Source organism: Stereum hirsutum, assembly GCF_000264905.1.
Source record: "Stereum hirsutum FP-91666 SS1 unplaced genomic scaffold STEHIscaffold_12, whole genome shotgun sequence".
NCBI classification, from domain to species: Eukaryota; Fungi; Basidiomycota; class Agaricomycetes; order Russulales; family Stereaceae; genus Stereum; species Stereum hirsutum.
The window spans coordinates 850,892-875,442 of record NW_006763142.1 but is presented as its reverse complement, the minus strand read 5'-3'; the positions used below and the strand labels follow the sequence as shown (position 1 = coordinate 875,442).

The following is a 24,551-nucleotide window of genomic DNA, read 5'->3' as shown; positions in this document are numbered from 1 at the left end:
AATGAACATGCGATGCGAGGTATATATCAACAGGCCTCATCAACCATCAATCAAGAACCCTCCACAAGGCCGAGCCGAGAACTCATTCAATATCGGACACTTTCAAGCAAGACACCTGTGCAAACCAGTGATGCCGACAGAAAATATCAATCAATAGCGAGTTGTAGCAAAAAAAAGGAACCTACCAGTTTTTAACGAACTAAAGCAGGTCAAGCGGTAAAGGTGCTGTAGGGAAGACGAAGCGTGAGCGGGGCAGACAGGTGAAGTGTAACGCAAGCAGAAGAGCCTGTGCGTACCTGCCGATGGGGCCAGTCTTGATGCCAGAGAAGATAACCTGGGAGTTGGGCGATTGTGCCTCGATTGTAGCAGGTACACCAGACGTAGTCGAACAAAGTCCGCGAGCAATACCAGGAGTGGCGGGATTGGCATCAGCAGGGTCATTAGAGTCGAGCCAGAGCATGTTGGCGGCATGGTCGTCCTGAATACACCGCTTGAGTTTGGACACGGCATTGGAAAGCGAAGAAACTGATACTTACCCACAAGCTCATGACGAGCACCATACCTTTCTTGAATGCATTGCCGAGGACAGGTAAGCCTCCCAACTTCTCGAAGGTGTTAGGGTCACCGGTGACGGTCTTTTGGTCGGTACAGAAGGCATCGCTGATGGCGTTGGTGGTGGCAAGCCCAGGGATGTTCGTGTTGGAGTTCTGGATGACCTCACCATTCTGAACGTATATACGCTTGATCTGTGTCAACGTCCCAGTAGCGGTGTTGTCATCGGCTGTATGTAGTCGATTACTATGAAAGATATTTTACAGAAAAAGCAGATAGGTATACGCACTGATGAACTGGGTAACGACGGTGATAGGCTGAGTCGTGTCGATAGTTTTCTCTGAAATGAGGTGATAAATGAGCGGAGAAGCATGTAGGCGAGGAGCACAAGCTTACCAGGGCCAAAAAATGTCTGGTTGCCCATGCGGAAGGAGTTGAAGTCGCAACCGTCCTTGTCGCAAACACCATTCTGCCTATCCGCGCCGTCACCACAGTCGATACCGGAGCACTCAGTCTGGCCAACAACGCTGGAATAACAAAAGCAAGTTGATCTATGATCTACGATGGTCAATCAAGAACTAAATAAGCACCTGCAGACGTGAGGGGTGAATGCAGCCCCCATAGTGTTACCCTATTCATCCAAAAAGAACGGTGAGTAGCTTGTGGTTTGCATACGAAAACGTCATTACCTCCCAAATATCCATTTCCGAGCAGCATGTCCCAAACATGCCCGTACCACTGTTAGGGTCGGTGGGCGACGGAGTCCAGTCAACGACGTTAGCCTGCATGATGGTGGCAATGAGTGGTGGAAACTCGTAAGTCTAAGGCAGATGAGTGGCGTACCGCTCCATTAATGAACTTAAGATCGTGTGGGCTAAAGTGTGCAGTGAGCATTTCTCACACATTCAGTCAAAGCGGAAAGAGATTGCCTACCATTGAGCATCACAGTAACCGGTGCCGTATCTCGCACCAGCCTTGTTGGTGGGGAACCTCGCCACTCCACCATCAGCATCCATCTCGGTGAAATACAGAGCACCTAGAGGTGAAAATGTTCAGTTGGTCATTGTATAACAATGATGTATACAAAAAGATACCATTGAGACCACATGGTAACCTGTGAAACGAAGAAAGTTAGCCACTGCAACGCCATTCCATGGAAAAAGTATATACTCACTGGGACATATCAACGGTGAACGTAAACTCCTGGTTGAGCAAGTTAAACTCTTGGTAGAGGTCATCAGAATCCATCTGGAGAGTCAGCCTGCATTAGTGAGAGAAGCGGATATTGCGAAGAGGTGGACAGCTTACGAGGTAGACACGAGACCCAATGTTGGTGGAAAAGGGGCCGTGGGTGACGAACTTCAGCGTGAGTGCATCTGCGCTCGTCGTGATGCCATAGGTTCCTGTAGAGAGCAGGCTGTCAGCATGATGTTGGGAGGGTGATATAGGGATAAATCTCACCGGTGTAGTCCGCTCCATCGAGAGCTGATCAGAGACGTCGCGTGATGAGATGTATATCCTCAACGATCCTGGCCTCGAATCGGGTACATACCACAGTTAGCAGCGCAAGTGGCCGGGTCAGGGCTGTCGAACATCAAGCAAACGTTAGCCTCGCGCACAGGAATGACTTCCACGGCGGCCAATATTGATGGAACTTACCAGAGTGTGGTGTCCCAAGTGTTGCCAGAATAGCACTAGGTTTTATATGAAAAAATGTATTGGCCTCGAGGAAGAAGAGGCCTACGTTGGTGCTACCGCCAACATTGTGCAGGAAACGCCAGTTGGAGTCAATAACGATGGGCTTGGTAGCAGCAGTGAAAGCACCTCCAGCTGTGCAAGTTGACACCTGAAGTTGAGGGTGAACCTCCGGCGTCAATGTACCTGCATAATTGAACCAGTCAGCGAACATCGGGAGTGCCTGTTGCCACCATAGACTCACCGATTTGTTGGCCGCTGACGGCGACGGCGACGAACAGGAATGCAAGAAGATCTGAGGAGCGAAACATGGCGAAGATGATCGAGAGACTGTAGACCCTGTGGTGCAATGGACTGTGGAGGTTTACTGAAGACCAGAGCGACAGAGACTTCAGCTCTTTATACTAGACCCAGAGAGTCGTTCGGGGACAATCAGTATGCCCAAGTGTTATTACAAAGAGAGACGTCTGCTCTGGTAATTGAGTCAGTGGAACTCGTAGAGTCTGCTCTCCAAGGCTTCCGCCTCCGAAAAGCGTTAATGGCCCGCGTCGTGAGCAGGAGTACCAAAAAGACAGAGTCTCCGAGGGAGGAAGCAGTGGCTCGTCGAAGCCATCAAGAGAGATATTCCGATGTTTCGCAATGACCGGATGTACATAATTTCCATTTATTGCCCAACGTTCCGTCGACTGTTGCAGACGTACGCACTTGGCATAGACCGGTGACTCTGAGTGTTTGCACAATGAATTCCTGATCGAGACCAAAGACAAACCAGCCGCGAATATCTCGGATATAGCATTCAGAAGGAACCTGTAGGAGCCTGTCTGAGCTCGATTTTGCAAATGTGTACAGCGGGTTCAGCTCTTACTGTGGAGACGGATGTGTCTGGAAGGGAAAGATGCGTACAACATTCGAGTGAAAACTTGTCTATAAGAGGCTATGAACAAGTACCACCATTCGGTCCTGTGGTCTCATGCGTATGCAGCGGCGGAGTACGGGGTAGAGCTACTGGCGAAATTGCAAGTGACGACTCGAGAGCAGAGTTTATGGCCATGCAAAACACATGTACACATGAAGAAAGTCACGATGTCTTCGGCGGCTAGAGAGGGCCCGCCTGTGGTTCAAGAGCGTGAATGAACTGGTAATCGTATACGAGTCAATAGGTGTCAAGTTTTTATGAGAATCGTGGGCAAGAGGTGATGCTCGAAGGCGAATGAGAGCAATTGGAACGTCGTCGTTTGCAGGAAGGACTGGCTGAAATTTGCAATTCGCGCTCGAGATGCCCGAATTTTAAATTGAACCCCATCCGCAAACATACTCACGCCACTCGAGTGACGCCACAGTAAGAAGAAGTATATTCCTCCCAATCCTTGGGGTATAATGATCTGGCCTCGAATACACTGAATATCTTCCCAGCTGAAGCAACCATTCAGAAAGAATTTCACCGAGTACTTTCCGGTGGCTTCCCCTGGAGTTGCATTCATACACGGTCATCGTATGTGTGCTCACTGCCAGTGACCGGTCCTCCAAGCCCCTCCGAGTATCACCGCACATCATGAACGTGAAGTTTTTTGTTGAACTGAAGAAATTCTCATGTCATTCGGGCATGTTTTCCTTGAGCGGCATTGGCACATCCAGAGAAGCAAGAGAAAGTAAGTAAAAAGAGCCATATGTAAGTATAAACAACATTGCGTATTCGAAAGATGACAAGAAACGAAAGCATCGGAGAGCGTGAATCAAAAAGAAGTACTGCAGAAAGTCCGAGCAGAGAAAGAAAAAAAGTATCCATGTCCGAAGGCCGTCATTGTCAAGCCGAAATCCACATAGCAAAATGCTAAGCATCCCGTCGCGATGGTATGTATAGACATGGGCGAATGGGCCTCTTTGTAACACTGAGAACTTGAATGCAGGTCCGATGTACATTGCGTTGGTGGATGAGTGGGTGGATGGGATATGACGACGACGTACTCCAAACCTGGATGGGTGCAAGCACCGTTACGGAATATTCCAGACGCGCTGCGACGAGGATAAGTGAACATGCGGGTGGACGTATGTATTTGGGCAACGAGGGAATGGCATGTAACACTTGTAGTTGCGAAGGTCGAGGTGTCGACGGAAGGTAGGTAAGTAAGTAGCGGTCCGGCGGTCCAGTAAAGTAGTGTACAGAGGACGATCAAAAAACGCAACGCAACGAAAAGGGCATGACATGGCACGACGAACGTATAACAAAAGAACAAGTACGTACTGTGACAGCAGCTGGGGGTAACCAAGCAGGCAGGATAGGCTGTGGTATCGAGCGTGGCGAACGGAGGAGGGGGCATCAACGTTTGGAGAATTGAAAGAAAAGAATAAGGAGAAGAGGGGGGATAATTTGGAACAAAGAAGACGAAGAGAGGGGTAACAACCGAGGCAGGAGGTTCGCGAAGTGGAAGGACGAGAGATGTTGATGAGGGAGGCTGGCCTCCAAGAAGGGTTCAGTGCGTTTGGTGAAACAATTGCGGCGAAGGTGCTGGGTAGAGCATCTCATGAAAGTGATATAAGTTAACTCAGGGCTGGGGCTGAACGAGCTGGGGATAAACGTGGTAGGGAATGGGAATTACAGTGAACCGTTCATGCCGCCTTCGGAGTTGGTGGCATCGGGAAATGGCTGACACTCTCCCCATCGTCGCCCTCTTCTGCCGTATACAACTCGGAAATCATGCTCGGCGTCACGCCCACGGACAACCTATCGTCCCCAGTCGCGGCGCCCGGAATAGCCCTGGGCACATCTGTGTCCAACGCCGCCAATAGATTCTGCATCGTCCTTTGCTGCTGAACTTCCCCTCGTCCCATAACCGTGCTGTGATCACTCATGACCGAATCAATCCTCACGTTCGTCTTGACCGAAGAGCGTCTGGCTGGGTGGTTCGAGTGGGTGCGGGTTGCGGAAGACGAGTCGGCGAATGGGTTCATAGCCTCCTGTGCGCCGAAGAATGGATTGCTCATGCTCCGTCTGGGATCTTCCTGGACGGTGTCAGCGAATGGATTCTGGCCATGCGAAGCCTCTCCGATATCGGTCTCGATGGGCGTGATGACCTCTGCCTGCTCCCAACGGTGCAACGGCGACGAAACCGTGACGTCCGACATCTGCCTCACCGCACCGAACCCAGGTGAACTCGACAGGGGCGCCTCCGACATCCTCACGCTGCGCATCGAGAGGAACGAATCGTCGCCTACGGTTTGGCCGTCCCATGAAACGACGGGTGCACCGTCGGCACGGCCCTTGTACGAACGGTCAGATGTGGCAGCGGCGTCCTCGGCGAATTGCTGAGCGAGATCGGGAGTATACTTCGCGAAGTTGGGCATGGTGGTCGCGTCGAAGGCGCCCTCATGTGAGGGCGACTTCTCCTCAGTCGAATGCGCGTTCGAACGCAATGAGTTTGATTTCTTGAACATCGAGAAGTCGGCGTAGTCGGAAGCTTTAGACTTGACGGTCCCGATAGGACTCTTCTCGAGTTGGGCGCCACCAGTCGCGTTACCCCCGCCGCCAGGACCGTTAGGGAAGATCGTGCTCTGCGGGGGTGCATGGCCCATACCGTCCCACCGATCATCATCTTCCCCAAGTTTCGACCAAGGCTCCGTCTTCCTCTCATCGCCCTTCGCATGGTCATCCGCCCGCACCCACTTCTTCAACACCCACCTCACGATGAGGAGCAACAGCGCCAGTACCGCGAACACACCAAAACAAATCCCCACGACCGCGCCGTCCGAGAGCTTGGACAGATCCGAGGAAAGCTTAGCCGAAGTCGCACTCGAGCTAGCGCTGGCTGCTGTTGGGGACGCGGAGGCGGTCGAGGTCGCCGACAGCTCATCGGAGGTGGTGAGCGTCATGATTGCGGCTGAGCCTGCGAGAGGAACGGTCGGGTCGATGGTAGTGGAGTCCGTAGCGGTATTGGTCGCCGCAAGGAGGAGGGATTGGGTGGCTGCGGTCTCTTGGTCGGAGACGGTGGCTACGGTGGCCGAAGCGATGCCAGCTGCAGAGGGAGCATCGTCGGAGGTCTGACGTTTGTCGACAGGAAAGCGCCAGCGGTTGGGCTTGTGTGCGATATGCATCGTTATTGAAGGTGGGAAGTAAAATGGCGATGATGAGGTTGAAGTTAGACGAATGGAGTGAAGCTGCCGAAGAAAGACAGGACGAGATTGAGAGTTTTGAGGTTGAAGGAGTGGTAGTGTCAAGGAGTGTGGTTTGCGAGTGGGGGCGGGTATTGATTGCCTTCAAGAAGCCAGCGCGACGAACTTGGAACGAGCGTCAAGACTGGTCGGTCTTTGATAATACAGCCTGCTCAAAGCTAGTCCAAAGGAGGTTTCCAGTCAGCATCACAATCATAATCAGATTCCCCTGCACCAGAAACACAACGTCAAACATCGCGGGAAGCCCACGCGAACACCCACTGCAATCAACAAACCGAAGAGACCGTCATGCCTACCTTCGTTCAAATCCAAGATCCCGAACTCGAATCAAGCGGGTCAATGATCACAAAGTAAGTGAACAGAGCCGTCTTGGATATTCTCGCTCAACCCAGAAAATATAAGGCCACCGTCGACGTTGATGAGGAGAAAACAGGCGATAAATGCCCGAGAAGAAGGGGGAGGGAGGGAGAGATGGCTGCGCTCATCGGAACGGAAGTTGACCTCGGATTCCCAGGCTCGGCTAAACGCCCTTCGCACGCGTGAGCCGCATCACGACCGGGTTTTCGAGTCCGTCCACAACGGCGGGCCGACCGCGTTTCAGGTTGTCGTCAAGATCCCCAACGGCGAACACCGATGTGGTGGTTCGACTTCAAACCGAGCTCAACATCCCAGCCTTCGACTAAGCAAGGCTGGGTGCTCAATAATCTTGGAGTCGTCGCAGCTTGAGAGTGTCAACTTACACGGACGCCTGGACGAAAGCGAAAACATGGCGCAGTTACACGAACCGACTAACCGACTGACAACAACTAAATTTACGACACGGAAATCAAAAAATAGACGGGACGGAATATATAACACAAACAGACACCGAAAACTGCGGTTGGGGTGGAAGATGGAGGGGGGTGGAGAGTAGAAGAGGTACTAGGTAGAACGTGAGGGAGACGCAAGACCAAAGTGATTCCAATGAGGAGAAAAAGAATATGACGAGAGAAATGCGAATGCAGGGAAAATTGTATGTAACAAGCGTTGGCTGTGGCGCGATTGGAGGTAATGAATGATTAGAGCGGACAGAAAGAGAAATGGACAGAAACTGAGAAGCACGAGAAAGGTGAATGACGCGGACGACGAGGAAGACGTGGCGGGATTGTGCATGAAGCTCCATTGAACGGGCGAGCGCATAGCAAGTGAGGAATAAGAACGCGAACAGGAATTGTAAGCTGGCGGGATGGGACTAAATGTAGAGGATAAGAGGGGGCAAATAACGGTACGGTTACGCGTATAGATGTATGATCGTGTGCATGATTCGGGAGAATGGAACGAAGTGGAATGGAAGATGTATACTGAAAGAGATGCGATAGCAACGAAACCAAGACTGATCCAACCACATGAGACTGAAAATGAAACGAACTCGAAGGCGGAGACAAGAAGTGCCCGGAAGAGAACAAAAGGGAGAGAGGATGAGGAGTGGAAGGTGAGAAGTTGTAGATGAGTGGCGGAGCGAGGGGGTGGCGGAAAATATCCACCTTTTTGGGTGATGCAAGCGTGATGAAAGCTGGACTCCGCCTTCGCCACGCTCACAGTGGTCAGGACAGTCTCAAGAGTCCATTATATTCCAGGTTCCGTAGGAAAGAAAGTCAAAAGGAAAGAAAGTCAAAAGGAAAGGATTGACGAGAACTCTCGCAAGCCACATGCTTACAGAAAGCAAACGCGCAGGGAGGATGATAGATAGATCGGGACATTATGGTTTAGGCGGGGTAAGGGGTGATGCATACTAGGGCGAGGGGGGCATAGGAGAGGAAGAAGGGAAACCTAAGAGGAAAATGAATGTCGAAGCCCAAGATGTATCGATGACCAGCCGCAGGATATCTGCGCGACTTCTGTGCCGTATGCGGAGCGACGTTACCGTTTTCGCGTCTGCGAAATACCACGCCGAAAGCTTTTCCACAGACACAGATAGCTCTACGGGAATACACGTCGTGTTAAAGATGAGCTCTGAAATGCTGGGTTATGCTTACCTGTACTGGTCATCCCCCTCACGCATGCACCTAACCCTCCCTTGTCCACGATACCATCCGCCATCCACCCCCCGCGCGTGACCGACGGATTCTCTGCTTTATCCTACCCATGCGCCATATCCTAGATCTTACATGTCGTCTAGCTCTGGTCCACCGCGCCACCCATTCCTCTTATCCTCCAATTATATTCGAACAGCCTATCCCATTCTGTCTCTTCCGTTCCCTTCCACCACACTCTCCTCCACCCCGCCTCGCGTTCTAACCCCTCAACCCCGACACTCAAACATCCACATAAATCAACACCGGCTCCCCCACCCCCTCAATCTCCGGGATCACACACTTCAGGTCGAAGGCCTTCGCGAGCACGATCTTGAAGATCTTCTGCACGTTTATGGAAGCCGACGTCGAACAGAAGATGAGCGAGGCGTGCATCGCTTTCGCGAACCGTTTCGCTTGCTTTGTGATCTCTTCTTGTTCGTCTCGTGGGAAAGTGGCGAAGGTGTCGAATTTTGTGCCGATGAGGAAGGGGATGGCTGTCTATATCGGTCGAAGAAAAGGGTAGATAGGAGAGGGAGTTGTCATTATCCGAACGGTATTGGATGCAAAAAGAACAGAACGCACCTTGTTGAAGCCTCTCGCTTGTCGATACCATTCCTTGACGGAATTTAGCGTCGATTTCCGCGAGAGGTCGAACATGAAAAGGATAGCGACGGCATCGTTGCACACGAGCGGAAGCATGTTCACGAATTCTCTTTGCCCGCCAAGATCCCATATTGAGAAGGTGATGGTTGTTCGTCGCACTGAGATCGTCTTCTCCATGAAGTTGACACCTACGAGGGAAGGCGAAAGTGTGCTTCAGTATTCTCGTTGAATGTACGGCGGCGAGAGAACGGGCGCGACAAGAAAGTATGAGACCGTGTTGATGGGTAGATTGCGTTTCACCGAGGACAGACGCCGCTCCTGCTCCCGCCAGAATAGACACATATTGGTTTGAGCTGCACAAGAGCAGTGCTCGAGTGCGCCACAACTCGGTACCTTACTTCCTGGCCTCGACAGACATGTCAGAGAAGACGAACAAGGAGACCAGTGGTTGGGAGAGGCTGAAAGGCGAAGAGTGCGCGTCATCGATGAAGCAGGTAAACGGTCAACAACGCCTAAGTTGCACGAAGCTGGGTGCTCCTATGGGTCTCGACGTCGAGTGCCGTCAAGCACTACCACAAAACCAATTCCAGCACTGACTTCGCTGGCTCCACGCGAAACGCAAAACCCGCTGACTCGTTCGCTCGAGCGCTCGCACTGCATCGCCACCCCGAATGTGCAGGCCGCAAGCGTAGAAATGTAAAAGCACGAGATGGAATACATACCTAGCGTTTGGATATAATCCTCGTCAAAGCTGCCCTCGACGTATTTGACCATCAAGCTCGTCTTTCCGATCTGTGAGTCTCCCACCATCCCGACCTTGATCACGACGCTAATACACGTTCAACGGACGCGCGGCATTAGTTCGCGGAGGCCCCTATACGGAAACGGAGACAAACAAAGTACATACCTGTTCTTCTCATCGTTATTGGCGAGTAGTGGATGTGCGTTCTGGCCTTGTGGGGCTGTTAATGAGGACCCCCCAGCCGTTGATGATGACGCAGATGCGGAAGATGACGATGCCATGATTGTCGAATGCAAGTCGCTTATTCTTCTAAGCTAAGTGAAGGCGAGGATCTATAGTCCTATCAGACCTCAAGTCTACTCGCAAGTTCGAGTGTGCGGGTGGATGTGATGAGGATCGGTGACACCTATTAGAGTGCTCGACCGGGGTTGCGGGTTCGTGCGAATTCTGTCGTGGATAGACTTGGCTGCTCGGGGACTTGGAGCAACTTGCGGGTAAGAGAAAGCAAAGGAAAAGGAAAAAGAAAAGGTGAGAAAAGGAAGGGAAGGGTCAACTCGTTGGCTGTCGCCGTCGCAGTCAACCGTACAGACTGTCTTCCCCAACACTCTCCCGCGATCGAAGGCAACGTCCGCGACAAGCGCCCATAGACGTCCTCAGTGGCGCGCCACACATGTCCCCTTTACGAATTACCCCCATCCGCCGGACGGCGGAAGTTGCTCTGTTATATTGGCCATTTTCTGTACCTTCCTACTACTGCATGTTTGGCCTTGGGATTCTGTAAGCTCTAGTACTTCTGGCAACCTTTTCCCGCGGTACATCCCTCCGAAAGCTTTCCTCCTTAACCAACCTGGATCCCCGATTTTCTGAAGCCCGTGAATGTCGGTGCGTCCTCGTATACGAAGTAGCCCCTTGCGTGGCTCGGAAGCGTCAGTACCGGGTCTCAGAGTAAGTACTTCATGGTTGAGCTCTGCGTGTCTCAGAGATGAGAAGCTTCATCGCACCGCGACGTTGGGCTGTTTGTCTGGCTACAACGGGTCTACTTATACAATCTTGCCAAGGCAGACGTATCGTTATATCCCTATCGACCCAGAGCCTCAGCTCATCTCGTCGTAGACAGTGGCTATACTTGCCATAAGTGATCCCCGTCTCGTCATTCTAGACCTTGTGGGCTGAACGGATGTCTTGCAGTAGTTCTGGGTTATTAGTAGTGTCACCTCTCCGGTATGGGAACTTGCGGTACTCGCAGATGCATTCATACCAAACACAAGGCGGGTTTTAGGCTTAATCGAGACTGGTGCAGAGCGTTATAATAAAGGGACGGAACGAGAGTGATATCTCGGTCACGCTCGTCCTCTCTAGAAGAAGCTCCGGGTCAAAGGCATCTTGCTTTTAGTCCAGTCACCATCGTCACGATGACTGTCCTTCGATCAAGAGAGTTCTTGTCCCCAGCTGATGGCCAGCTTGGTCAAGCTGTCGGATACTTCATATTATTTGACAGTCTCGATCTTGCTCTCGAGAGCATGCTCTATGGTGCGCTGAGTTATGCTACTCTCCAACTTGATCGTTAATCCAACGCCTCCTCCAGCGGTTTACATAGCTCTATGGTTCAGGGTCTTAAAGCTGCGAACGTACGTCTACCTATCTTCAGCTCTTGTCCTTGTCTTGCTTCCTTTGTTGGACACTAACTCGTGTCTGTTAGTCGAACTACACATGGTTCCAACGCTAGAATGGCTTTGCTCTTCGTCGTCGTCTTGATGTTCCTATGCTCTAGTGCATTGTGGGCTCTCGACCTAGCGGTCCTAAACATCAGCATAAGAAGCTATTTCATAGACGACATCGAACTACCATTCTCAGAAAGAGTGTCAAGAGGGCGCCGCATAATCGCACTGTTCAGTCGAGTTCAGGACGTCATATACTCTTTTGAGGTACGCACGCTCTCTCTCTTCAAAATAGGCTATTCGCGAGGCCTTACCTCGTATTCGTTTCCGCTTAAGTTCGGGCTTGGTGACTGCATCGTAGTGTGGAGAGCGTGTGTCCTGACACGCGATTTGCCCAAGCTCTGGGCGGTACTAATCGCTCTGCTCATCGGTTCCTTCGGTCAGCCTATCCTCCTTCGCACCACGGCGTTGTTCGCGCTGACCACCGCGACCTATGAATATACGCATAGCTTCGAGCCTGGGTTTCGTTGGTTGCATCATTCATGAAGGATTCCCTGCCGAATTGGCCACAATTTGTACTGATATAGAGATTGCTGCTATCTCTTTTTCTATCCTCACAAACATCGCTGCAACAGGCTCGATTGGCTACATCGCATGGTACATCCTTTTCGTACTGCATAATTTAAACGACAGCCTCCGGTATAGCTAACTTCCAGGCTTATGCGGTCTTGGCGGCACAGGAGGCATAGAAATTTGTTAAAAGCTGCCTTAACAGACACACCGCACCGAAGGAACAGAATAGAAAAGATCTTGTGGTCTATCGTTGAATCTGGTGTAATCTATGTCTTCGTATGGGTACGTGCCCTCGATGATACTTCGCTACGCCACAATCTTCTGTTCCTTCGGAACAGCATCTATCGCTGTGCTCTAACTGACACTTCTATCCACGTACTAGACCACACAATTATCATATTTTGTTCCCGTCACATTCCCCGTCGGGAGCGCAGGAAATTTCCTCCCCGTTTTATTGACTACCTTGGGCCAACAAGTCGTCGTGAGTGTCCCTTTGTTATCGTTGCATACCTCTCGAGAATACAGTCGGACGTCGCTTCCGTATATTTTCTTACGCTCCAGTACTTATCATTATCTATGCACAGGGAATATACCCAACTATCGTGATCATCATCGTAGACAACGGCGTCTCAGCTCTCGATTCTGTCGCCATCTCCCGGAACGCACCCGTTTCTTCCCTTCAATTTGCGAGCAACTCTTGGACCGGCCAAGGACCTATGACGATAAACCAAGACAGCGACGACTTAGAGGATGGAGGCGATGGCCGACACCGCATACATGAGAACGAAGAGGAGGCGATTGAGGGGAAGGACTTAGTTTGAGCGATGTGGGCCACAGTTAGCTGTGAGTTTGACTCGGCTGCTTTATATGTCCTGCAAGTCATTCTCTCTCTGCCGCCAAGTCCCACGAGGGCGAGATTGGTGCAAAGACGAGACGCTGCGAGACGTCCTGGAAGCTCGAGGTGGCGCGCCACACATCGCTATGCCTTGCTTCGTTACAGAATACCTTCATCATCCTGCGGAGACTCCTCGCTGCTCTGAATACTTACTGCGTACCCCTGCTCAAATGCTGGGGTGGTCATGAACGACTTGGATTGCGGCAAACTTGGAACCTTGAACCCTTGCCAGCGCCATTTGAAGCGGAGTCAGAATTGTCCGAACTTCTCCGAAGCCTTGGCCACTCGTTGTGGCCCATCTACTCCGAGGTTCTCCAAAAGTAGGCAAGTCCAAATTCAATCAACGAGGAAACTCAAACATAGCATTTCACATTCTATATCCTTCGCGACCCTTTCGGACATGATAGAAAGAATACACCCGAGGACACCTCCAACAAGCCCGGAATGACGCTCCTCGGCACGGAAGACTCGGACAGTATCAGGGCTTCACCATCCAATCGTGAGTCTACGTCTAAACATATGCATGTATATAAGTATCTAACAACGTTTCGTACATCCTTTGTAGCTCGGTACACAGCAACGAACGAAAGCTCTCACCGTGACCTTCACGTACGAATATGCGCACGCCCTCGGTCACGGAGTCATCGATCTCCGCATCTTACCCACGTTATGTCCAAGGCCCGAGCTCTCATATCGTCTCGAAGACAAGTCCCAACAGGGTCATGCCGAGAAGACACGATTGTCGCACATTCCAAGAGACAGATGTGCACACTTGTGCACAGCGACTTCTGATAGCGGCCAGCGATTCAGATGAAGAACACCTGGTCGGTCGAGCTCCAAACTTGTCCCGCAGCGAGTACCGCTTCGTCTTCAAATCGAGCAAGAAAAGAACAGAGTCACATATAGTGATTGTAGCGAAGACCAGGCGTCTATAAGTATAAGCGCCACCATCCAGAATTAGTGAGATAAGGAGGGGAGGCACGAGGAAGGATGCGTACAATATACTTCTGCTTCACATCCCAAGCCATCCTTGCTTCCCTTGTCGTGCTCAGCTTTGAGACTATAGTCAACATGATGACGTTGCGGCCCGTCGCATAAAAAGTCGTTTCTACCGAGTGAGGTCCTTCATGCGAAGACGAAGAGACGTGAGAGACCTGCGTGCTGGGCAGCGCAATGAGAAGAAGTTCCATGCAGTCGTACTGAACGTCCTCGTCCACGCAAACGCAAAGACGATGATTTGTGGCACCTGGGGTACTCCTGTTGCGAGAGCAGAACGAATGACGAGGGATATAAAAATAAATCTCTCAGGTTCAGGAGTGGGGAATCGGGGAGTCGGGGAGACAGGGAGAGTCGGGCTCGAAAACAGCGAAGTGGGACTCGGTGAAGGAGGTGGATGTTGGAAGGTTCATCTCAATGTTGTTACAGACATGCAGGTTCCTCATTTCGAACAAGAAGGCATGGTGGAAAAAGAGAGAAACGTTATGAGCATCTGTAAATGGCAGTAAAGAGTGTGAACATGGCGCTGCTATAATTACCGGGGTCTTGAGGGCTTTTGATCCACTACCATGAATCCGGGTGTCCTGTGAGATCAAAGTTGAAGGTGGAAGGTCTTGAGAAAATCGGGCATCGCGCTCGATAGAACAGAGACAACGGATTGCAGTGGACATTACTGATGTTTGCAAATACGGGCTCAGATCTCCGGGAAAATGTGTTCGGTGTGAGTTTTTGTGGTCAGAAAGAGTGCATCTCATCCTACTTGGCCCTCCATTGCGTATTCTGATGTTCTTCAGGACCAGATTCATCGTAGATCATCAGGGCTCTTCGGGAAATAGCATAGGGTAATTTTGTGAGCCGGATCATAAGTTATGCTGAAAAGCAATCTGAAGATGCCCGGCACAACGAGAATATGGGAAAACATCTCGGCGAGACGACCAGGGGCGATCTCGATATTCGGGCATGCCTTATGAAATGCCTTCAGGTCTCAATACTCTTGCCTCTATGAATGTTAGACAAGGTAGAAAACAGACTCGCATCCATTATTCTAGGCAGTAAGATAGGAGCGCACGAGGAGCACATGGACGAGGAGCAGATAAATGTGGTACGAACATGAAGTCCAGCTTGGGTCGAAACCACCTCGCGAAGATCCGGTTATCGTCGAGAGGAAACCTTCTGTAGAAGACAGACAATCAGGCACCAGATTTTGCTCTACAACGAGAGGGGCTTGGAGTGGGGTTAGAAGACAATCGTACCGTAACTTGTAGCCAGTGGTAAAGGTCACCAAGAAGCAAAAGTCAAGGAGTAAAGAATAGACTAGTCATATACACTTCCCAGTAGTAACTTATAGATAGAATGCCACTGAGAGTGGTAGTTACTCATGAGATGATACCCTCTATTCGAGTATGGATCTGTGGGTGGTATCCAGAATGGAGGCTGCGTCCCATCGGAGGTGTGCGAAGGTAAAGCGCGTGTCCCCGACTCCGATTCCTAGCGAGCCCCGTGTTTTGCCACCAAAGTGTCGAGAGAGCCAAGGACGTAGGAATCGTCGACGGATCTTACAGGTACGTGAAGTAGTCCGAAAGGTTATAGGCAAATAAAGAGCGAGGAAAGGTCCGAAGAAAGAGTCGATGGAAGGCCAAACATTGAACGTTTCTCCGAGACGACAAGCCGGGGTCCCACATGGAGAAATCACGTGGAAAGAAAGAACAGAGAAGGAGCTTTGTGAGTGTGTGAGTATGTGAAAGTCGACCCGTCGCACATTAGCGGAGCCACGGATGTTGTTCCTCAGCTCTACCACTATCTTTCTCTCGAACTGTGCCCTGCACTACACATCCGGTGGACACAGCTAGCTCGCCCAAGTGTACGTTGAACTATTTTACGAAGGATTCTTAGCGGTGAGTAGAATGCAAAATTAGTCTGCATTATGTTCTATCTCTGATGGTCGTCCGACCTTATCTTTTGTAGCGATAAATCCTCGGAAGAGGTTGGTAGGTGAACAATCTACTGTTCACAGGTCTCCACGCGAGAAACCACCCATTCTCGCAAATTGCCATCCAACGAACGCATCGCACAGTGGCGCAGCAATATTTGAACGACTGGCACACCGACAGTAATTTTGACGCTGACTCTCAATTGGGAGAATGAAATGCCCTCAACTGTTGAAGAATCACATCGAGACAGACAAAGTGCAGGATCGTTTGTGTCCAGCTCTAGCTTCCGTGATGCGGAGAAGTCTTCAGGTAGGTCTTTAAGATCATCCTACTTGGAGTTGAGCTCACTCAATTGCAACATTCCCCAGAGGAGGACGAGGTTTGTCAAAATAATTCCCACCCTTTTTTACCTATAGCTGATCGAATCTCTGCATAGGTCCCCACTACCTCTGATTTCTTCGACCCAAATTATGACCCCGACAGTGCAGGGCTCGGTCAGTCAATTCTCCGAATCCAACTTCGCAAACTGGAGCTCACGTTCACGGGACTTCAGAGGATGACTCACCTTACCCAGAAGTTCGTGCGGCAGTTGCAAACTTCGACGACACCGAGATGCCTGTATCGACGTTGCGCTCATGGACACTCGGAATCGCATCTGCTGTCGTAAGTCTTGGACCGCGCCGCGTTTGCTTTCAAACTGAGACAACCTCTCATCCAGCTATTCCCTGGACTAAATCAATTTCTATCTTTACGATTTCCCTCTATATTCATCACGGGGGTAGGTCGTCTTACTGAAGACAGTCTCTCCCTGACTAATATTTCGCCTAGTTTGTGGCTCTAGTTCTAGTATATCCTATCGGTCGGTTATGGGCCTACATTGTGCCGAATCGTAGAATCTTTGGCATAGCCCTGAACGCCGGGCCATTCACTATCAAAGAACATGTCTGTCGACTCTTGGAATTGTCCTTACAACACGTCTGAACTCAAAAATATCTGCATAGGTATTAGTCACGGTAATGGCGGGTGTGAGCGGCCAGTCTGCATACGCTGTGAGTGATAGCTTCTGCGCACTTCGGCACAACATATGGCTTGCTGACGCTGTCGAAGACGGATATCATTGCAGTCCAACGAGTGTATTACAATGAAGAATTCAACTTCATTTGTCAGTAGTTTCCGCTTCACTGATCTCGCCTGACACTGATCACCCTAGTCGCTCTATAGATCAGTGGATGTAAGTACCACTAGGCTCACCTCTCAGCTTGGCTAATGTCATAAAGGCTGGTCATGTCTTCACAAATGATCGGTTTCTCTATCGGTGGTATCGCAAGACGGTTCCTGGTTTTGCCCCCCTCGATGAGTACGTTACACTACCCCTCGTTCTTAGGCGATGGCTTCACTTGTCCTGACACATGGTACTTCTTGTTCAGTATGGCCAAATACACTTGTGGAATGTGCGCTGTTCAATACTCTCCACTCCCAAAATTATGAAGGACCTTGGGGAGAGGGAGGTGTCAGTCGAGAGAGGTTCTTTACCTGGGCATTTGGCGGTGCCGTTGTTTGGTGTAAGTTCGAGCGTTCTGCTAAATGAGCCGTCGTTGACCTTTGTTTTATCCAGACATAATTCCAGGGTACCTCTTCCAAGCCTTGAGGTACTCAGGACTTTCCCTTCTTTGTTTCGTACCTCACTGATTCTGCATGGTATGACACAGTGTCTTCACATGGGCATGCTGGATTGCTCCTCAGAATACGGTATTTATATCCTTTTATACGCCACTTCAAGTTATAGCTGATAGTCTATATCAGGTAGTGAATCAGTTGTTCGGGTATGGCTACATCCGTTGACTACACTGCCCGTCCCAAATTGATATGCTCGCATCCCCTCTCACTGCAGGTATAGAAGTGGATTGGGGCTCTCAATGCTCTCATTCGACTGGAATCAAATTGCATACACAGGGAGCCCGTAAGTCCTCTTCACGACATCTTTCCTTTGCCCACCCCTTTCGTCCCAGGCCGCCTACGCATTACAGGAATTTCGTGAGCTACTGCGGGTTCGGAACCGTGACAGAGTCGTCAATATGTCCGCTTCTGACATGAGACCGCACTCGCCCACGTATTGATCTATGCCTGAGCTTACTCTCACCCTCGCTAACTATCGCTCCACAGGCTGGCCACCCCATGTTCGTCCATTTCCCTGTACTAATCCCGACGTTTCACTGACACACTGACCGCATCTCACACTCGTGCCACTAATGTATGAACACGTAATGCCTTGACACCTGAAGGGTGGGCGGAAGCGAACATTTTCGCAAGCTTTGTGTTCTTTTTTTGTAAGCACTTGTTTTCCCTTCTTTGTTGTCTATCCGTGTGGGGGCTCGTGTGTAGGAGCGTGGTGGATGGACGAGCGCGGGATCGGGTACAGTTGTGCTCACGGGTCTATTGTACTATGCTTGGCCTTGTCCGAATGTTTAACGACGACTTGCCTATCGCAGGGATTGTGACACCGGCTTTATACGTATGTGGTTTATGTTACTCTTGCCGTTTTTTCTAGTGCCGGTGCTGATGCGTACATCAATGGCCTGCTCTGCAGTATTCAAACGTTTGGTTTGGGGAATATTTGCCGTAAGTCCACTCTGTTTGTCCAAGAGATCTAGTAACATCAGCAGTAATTTACAACATTAATCCCGCCGTTTTCTAACTTGTTTACAGTATGTCCTCTCGTACTGCTTTCGACAACACCGGCAAGGAATACAACCTCACCAAGATTTTAAATCTGGATGGAACGCTGAACGTGACAGCTTACGAGCAGTACAGCCCGCTTTTCCTCTCGTACGTATTCATAGAATAACACTCAATTCCCTACTCACCATCGCCCCATAAATGATACAGAATGACGTTCGCAGTGTAAGCATCTGACGACGTTGTTTGAGGATGTGAGCACGTGTCAGACTAATGGCATGCTGGCTTTCCTGTAGTTCGTATGGGACCGCATTCGCGTCTATCACTGCTCTTGTTACTCATTCCGTCATACGTGCGCACCTGTGATCACCCCCAGGTACTGAATATATCTGATCAGCTGTTGTCTCCACTAGATTTTTGGCACCCTATCAAGCGAAACATCCATCGTACATTAAGAGACCAGCCAGACATCCATGCTCAACTCATGGCCAGGTATCCGCAGGGTACGTCGACCTCAAGCTTGCAGTCGTTTCTTGTCTTGGTAGTTTCCTGGTTCTCATCATGCCACCCAAAACATCTGTGTAGTCCCGGAGTGGTGGTACGCTTGTATATTTGGTATGCTTTCTACACTTGAAGGTTTTAAGTCCTATGCTGATCCTGATGGCGCATTGAACAGCGGTGACGTTCGTGTTCGCATGTCTGGCAATCAAGCTGTGGCCGACGAAGATGACGATCTGGGCGCTCGTCGTGGCTCTTCTGCTTGGTGAGTCCAGGCCTGCGATCAGCCATGACTCTTACACTGATTCTCCGACGATACAAACAGCATTTTTCTTCCTGATCCCCGTCGGTAGGCACTATACTTGGACGTGACATTACCCTTGCGTAGTGTTGAAGTCGTTTGGTATTTCCTGTCTTTCAGGGATGATTCAAGCTATCACGAACCGTTCTGTTGGGATAAAGTATGCTCTTAGCCCATCAGTTTCTAGGGTTGCATGCACTCAAATGATTTCTAAAGTGTTCTCAGCGAACTTATCGTTGGACTCATGATGCCAGGAAAGCCCATAGCCATGATGATGTGAGTGTGTCCTATTACAAATATTTATTGCAACGAATGTTGACTCGGGTACTTTGCAACAGGTTCAAGGTATTGTCATGTTTGTTCGCTGCGCAGACCAGCTCTAACAACCTCGACCTACTGAAGACATGGGCCTATATCACAATTTTCCAAGGCATGTTTCTCGCCGCAGATTCTGTTTCTTTGTAGCAAGGCTTACTTGTCTGGCGTTATAAGCTATCATGTTCACTGCCGACTTCAAGCTGGGTCATTACATGAAGATTCCTCAACGAACCATGTTTTGGGCTCAAGTCAGTCATTTTCTTTCCAGCGAAGTATTCAAATTGCTTTAACGATGCCATTACAATAATCAGATTGTTGCTACGATCGTCGCTGGTATGTATATGTACCTGTGAGGAGGTAAGAGAGTGCTGATGACATAGCACCTACAGGGACTGTTCAGCTTGGAGTGCAGAGTTGGTAAGTCATCGGTTCCATCTTCCATGCTTGCACGTAGGTTGACTATGTTACATAGGATGTTTTCCAATATACCGTCTGTAGCTCCCTTTTCCACGATGACACATACGACCTTGCTGACGGTGTTCTTATCAGTGATTTGTGCAGCACAACCCAGGCGAATGGGTGCGATTTATTCTAATCTATGATGTGAAAGCCTGTTCTCAATGTATGAATGATAGGTTTATCTGCGCAGGAGTACAGGTCTTCGGCACATCTTCTGTGATATGGGGAGTAATTGGGTCGGCACGGCAGTTCGCAAAGGGCCAGATATACTAGTGAGCCCGCACCCACCCGTTATCCTCAGTATCTTGTTCACTGAATGGGCCTGTTTTTCACAGTGGTACGTAGACAACGCATCTAGCCAGCAACTGAGGGACTGATCAAGCTTGAAGAACTCGTATTCTTCTTTATCTATGGCGCCATTGGACCTGTTGTTCTGTGGGCTGTTAGCAAACGGTGGCCACACTCATGGCTGAACTACGTCAAGTGAGCACGCCCTCGTTGCACTCATCGCTCTCGACTTATTAACCACTGGCGGTATTTTAGTTTCCCGTCAGTATAGCAATCGCCTTCACTTTCATCCGCTCTGGGCCAATACTCATCAACCACTCCCAGCCTCATGTTTGCAGGACTAGGGTGAGTTTCTAGGGCATGCACACGAATGGAAAAGATCATCTACTAAATTTTGTTACTAGTCTGTTCCCCCCAGCGAACGCCAGCAACATTGTTCCATGGGCTATCCTCGGCTTCATCTTTCAATACCTCATTCGCCGACGGTACTTCCACTTCTGGGCCAAGTACAACTGTAAGTCTGTCACTGGATTGCCTATCTCTTTCGTGTGAGCTCTCACAGTGACTCACGGATACCTCCCACAGATGTTCTCTCCGCGGCTCTGGATGCGGGAACAGCCATAGGGACTATTTTGGTATACTTTTGGTAAGAGTTCGTTGGACCGTGGAGTTCACGATGTTCCCGCTAACGAGCAGTGGTGCGTATAGTTTGCAGTTTCCACTCGATAACCGGATTGGAGAGAACACTATCCAGAAATGGTGGGGAAACACCGTGTTCACGAAAACTGCTGACTGGAACAACGTGGCACTGAAGGCCCCGCCCCCAGGACATACATTTGGGTGAGTAGTCATGAGTTGTTTTCATGACTGTATGCATGTACTCGCTCACGACGGCTCTATTAGTCCGGAGAAATGGTAGATATTTTACTTTCGAATTGGATGCTAGACGCTATTGGGTTTTGCTTGCGGACTGGTCAATGTACTTATAAGTGTATCGCTATCCTGTGTATGCTGTCATGCTTTCGTCTGGCTTAACATTCCTATGACCCTATACTGTTGCCGTTACCACTACACTTCCCGTCTCACACTTACGCTGTAATGAACATCTTTCTCGGCAGTTGGGTGCTTCAACCCCAGGCAAGACTTAGTGGAGAGAAACATCCAAAAGCACATCATCATCATTGTGTGGGTGGATTGTGATATCCAGTTTGCGCGATTCGCGTTTTGCGACGCATGGTGAAGATGGTGACTCGCGACACCAGGATATTCCTCCAATCCTTTCGTGTACTTCGGTACCCACTACACTATCGCGATGTGGTGCAGCCAGGTTGAAGCAAAGATAAATCGTGACAATGCGGTCATAACGAGTCGTCATAAAATACAGACAGTACCGGCAGACAGAGATGGTGAAACAGAGAGAAGAGATCGAGAAAAAAAAACGGAAATACGGTGTGTCAGTCCATAACATACAATTGCGTGCGTGAAATCAGAATGTCCATGTTAGAAACCGGTTCTATGAATTAAACTTTCGTGGTGAGGCCAAAGGCGAATCCCGATCAAGCGCAGATGGTGGCCGATCCAGTCGGGCCCTCAGTCTTTCTACCTGACGCTCGAGACTGTTCGATTCGTAGAACGATATCAGATCGTGTTTAAATTGGGAGGAAAAGGGACGGCTCACTTCAAGGACTTTTGCCTCAAGTCAGCTGCTTCGCGTTCGGCTCGCCTCTTTGCCAACTGAAGCTCCCCTTCGGTCGTTTGCTACAACGACAAAGATTAGCGACGAGCGTTCCAACACTAACGGAAGACGTACCATGTCATTCACGAGCTTCCTCATGTTGTTGATCTTCTCCTCGTACGATCGCACCTCTTCCTCCAGCCGAACCTTCTGCCTCTCAGTCTCTGCCAACTTGAACGTCGCATCCCTATCCCGAGAAACTGAAGCAGTATGCCGTTCCCTGGTAGCCTGACTGAGCTGGTTCGTGAGTTCTTCAACGCGGCTTTCAAGCCTGCGCACGGTCGCAGCAGATGACGAAGTAGATGGCTGTATGCGGGAATAGGACTTGGTCTCGAGATCCACGATACGGAGGTTGAGCTCTTTGACCTGCTTCTCCAACGTAGCCTGTCAAAGACTATTAGCATTCTGAGCGAACTTAATGAATTGGAAATCACTCACATTGAGTTTGTCCATCTCTGAATTCTCCACACGGATCTTGCCAAGCTCCATTTGACACTCTTGAGCATGGCCTTCCGCCTTCTTCATCCTATCATACGCCATCTCCACTCTGTCAGCCTGCTCTTCCAACGCTCGTTCCAGGTCCTGCTTCTTCAGCTGAAGGGTTTGCAGCTCCCGGTCTGAGCTCATCTTGTTAGCGTCGACATGGTCGAGCTTGATGGTTTCCAACTCGGCTTGTAGAGAGCGCCTGGCCTTCTGGAGTAGAGCACGGTCTGCCTCTGCATCGTTGAGCACGCTACGAAGCTCGCGGACTTGAGAGTGAAGGGCAACGATTTGAGACTGTTGTTCAGCCTGAGCGGCGGCAGAGGTCTCGTAAGCTTTGCTGATGTCGCTGATCTTAGTCTCGAGACGCTCCTTCTCCTTCTTCCAGGCGCCACCGCTGTAGACCTCGTCATCGAACCGGAGCTGGAGTTCGTCGTACTCCGAGCGAGCTTTGCGAAGTTCCTCGCGAAGCTTGCTCATGTTATCGCGCTGACTCTGGAGTTCTACATAGGCTGTCAGACCCCACACTATCTCAGGAAACTGTCGGAAGAAGCTCACCATCGCTCAAGCTTGCGAGTTCAGCTAAGGAGTCCACAGTTAGCTTCGGGAACTGCGATGATTGATACGCATATCAGATACTCACCAAAATACTTTTTTCGCGTCTGATCTGCGCTGAAATCGCGGTCTGCAAGATCCTTCTGGTACTGCTTGCGCTCATCCTCCATCTCTTCCGAGAGTCTCTGGCGAAGGACACCCATATCAGAAGACTCACGCGACTCCTCGTCGAGACGTGATTCAAGCTCCTGAATCCTCTGCTGAGCCTCTCGAAGCCCTTGTTCGATGGCATTGCGTTCTGCAATAGCATCTTGAGCGACTTTCTCGGTCTCGTCAAGCTTGCGGCGAACTACAAAGGGTGTGTCAGACAGTTTCATGTGTCAGGAATGATATGATCGTACCAGAGGACTCAGCACGAGCAACCTTCACTTTCTCGATCTCAGCAGCCTCCAATCGGCTACGGTAGGACTCAGCCTTTGACTTGAACGTTTCAACAGCCTCACGCAGCTCTGGAGGCGGAAGTCAGACGACTGACGGCGTGCAGTAGGCCCGACAAAATCTTACCTGAAAGCACCGTGGAAGACGATGAGGAGGTGATCTCCACCTCTTGCAAACGGGCTTGCAGTTGTCGCCTAGAACCTTTGATAGCATTCAAAACCTGACCGATCGATGAAGATATGACAATATACGCACTGGTCTCTTCGTTCTTTGCTAAGGTCTCGGCCTCGAGACGATCCTTGAGGTCCTCAATCTCGGCTTGAAGCTGTTTCTTAGACTGAGCAATTTCTTGAGCTTGCCGACGTTGGTCTTCGAGCTCGACTTGCGTGTTGCGCTGCTGGACGATCTGAATTTGCAAACTCACAGTAAGCAACCGAACACAAGGAAACCAAACGAATACACACACCAAGGCCTTCCGTGACTCCTCCAAACGCGAATAACTTTCCCTCTCAGAAGCAATAGTATCCTGGAACTTGTTCCACATCTGTTGAATACCATCAAGCTTTGCGGCCTCCGCATGCCGTCTGGCCTCCGCCTCATCCTCGAGCAACTCCGCCAGTCGTCCATTTTCCTTGGATAACTTTTTGCGGTACTGCTCGAGCGAATGCTTCGATCCATCGCTATTCTCCAGCTCTGCGGTCAAGTCCCTCAACGAAGTTTCGAGATGTTGGCGCACGCGGTCCGTGGCAGCCATCTTAAGCTCCAAGACCTGGACTTGCTGCTTGAGGGCAGTGACCTGAGCGTCGGACTTCCTGGGAGACGAAGAACCAAGGGATTCGCGGGCTTGACGAAGAGCCCCATTGGATCCAAAGGATGCGCGTTTCGACGGGGTCACGTTGGCCATCGTGCGAGCGTCAGAGCCGGTGTGAGACGGTCG

The 24,551-nt window shown here is 50.3% G+C and overlaps 6 protein-coding genes across 6 annotated transcripts; 2 read left to right on the top strand and 4 right to left on the bottom strand.

The window, feature by feature from the left end:
• Positions 1–209: 209 nt before the first annotated feature.
• On the bottom strand, positions 210–2,558 carry STEHIDRAFT_133015 (cellobiohydrolaseI; the record flags this gene model as incomplete). The annotated part of the gene is made up of 17 exons (XM_007306976.1): positions 210–225; positions 297–478; positions 537–781; positions 842–892; positions 949–1,079; positions 1,143–1,183; positions 1,242–1,334; positions 1,396–1,426; positions 1,486–1,588; positions 1,647–1,666; positions 1,727–1,800; positions 1,861–1,955; positions 2,014–2,037; positions 2,105–2,136; positions 2,212–2,246; positions 2,297–2,433; positions 2,492–2,558. 17 exons carry the CDS (start codon positions 2,556–2,558, stop codon positions 210–212), a joined length of 1,377 nt encoding a protein of 458 aa, XP_007307038.1.
• Positions 2,559–3,911: 1,353 nt separating this feature from the next.
• Positions 3,912–6,883, bottom strand: STEHIDRAFT_148676 (uncharacterized protein). The gene is made up of 2 exons (XM_007306975.1): positions 6,711–6,883; positions 3,912–6,572 (listed from the first exon to the last, which is right to left on the bottom strand). Exon 2 carries the CDS (start codon positions 6,334–6,336, stop codon positions 4,855–4,857), a length of 1,482 nt encoding a protein of 493 aa, XP_007307037.1. The 5' UTR covers positions 6,337–6,572; positions 6,711–6,883; the 3' UTR covers positions 3,912–4,854.
• Positions 6,884–7,301: 418 nt separating this feature from the next.
• STEHIDRAFT_123487 (small GTPase) lies at positions 7,302–10,387 on the bottom strand. Its single transcript, XM_007306974.1, has 5 exons — positions 9,979–10,387; positions 9,794–9,900; positions 9,051–9,259; positions 8,430–8,966; positions 7,302–8,373 (listed from the first exon to the last, which is right to left on the bottom strand). Exons 1-4 carry the CDS (start codon positions 10,092–10,094, stop codon positions 8,709–8,711), a joined length of 690 nt encoding a protein of 229 aa, XP_007307036.1. The 5' UTR covers positions 10,095–10,387; the 3' UTR covers positions 7,302–8,373; positions 8,430–8,708.
• Positions 10,388–11,225: 838 nt separating this feature from the next.
• STEHIDRAFT_113162 (uncharacterized protein) lies at positions 11,226–13,874 on the top strand (the record flags this gene model as incomplete). Its single annotated transcript, XM_007306973.1, has 11 exons — positions 11,226–11,343; positions 11,411–11,441; positions 11,585–11,910; positions 11,981–12,128; positions 12,263–12,326; positions 12,427–12,525; positions 12,629–12,859; positions 12,946–13,259; positions 13,347–13,438; positions 13,505–13,548; positions 13,722–13,874. The coding sequence occupies 11 exons, from the start codon at positions 11,226–11,228 to the stop codon at positions 13,872–13,874; spliced, it is 1,620 nt and encodes a 539-aa protein (XP_007307035.1).
• Positions 13,875–15,615: 1,741 nt separating this feature from the next.
• Positions 15,616–21,250, top strand: STEHIDRAFT_133012 (small oligopeptide transporter; the record flags this gene model as incomplete). The annotated part of the gene is made up of 31 exons (XM_007306972.1): positions 15,616–15,657; positions 16,303–16,360; positions 16,420–16,529; positions 16,585–16,644; positions 16,695–16,808; positions 16,868–16,915; positions 16,974–17,032; positions 17,144–17,223; positions 17,294–17,428; positions 17,482–17,515; positions 17,576–17,615; positions 17,670–17,689; positions 17,758–17,826; positions 18,573–18,692; positions 18,839–18,894; positions 18,956–19,045; positions 19,128–19,157; positions 19,219–19,305; positions 19,366–19,389; positions 19,462–19,501; positions 19,558–19,617; positions 19,719–19,771; positions 19,834–19,907; positions 19,971–19,992; positions 20,270–20,390; positions 20,454–20,455; positions 20,508–20,601; positions 20,731–20,751; positions 20,811–20,920; positions 20,992–21,052; positions 21,115–21,250. 31 exons carry the CDS (start codon positions 15,616–15,618, stop codon positions 21,248–21,250), a joined length of 2,070 nt encoding a protein of 689 aa, XP_007307034.1.
• Positions 21,251–21,919: 669 nt separating this feature from the next.
• On the bottom strand, positions 21,920–22,768 carry STEHIDRAFT_62282 (uncharacterized protein; the record flags this gene model as incomplete). The annotated part of the gene is made up of 4 exons (XM_007306727.1): positions 21,920–22,022; positions 22,085–22,164; positions 22,217–22,525; positions 22,580–22,768. 4 exons carry the CDS (start codon positions 22,766–22,768, stop codon positions 21,920–21,922), a joined length of 681 nt encoding a protein of 226 aa, XP_007306789.1.
• Positions 22,769–24,551: the final 1,783 nt, after the last annotated feature.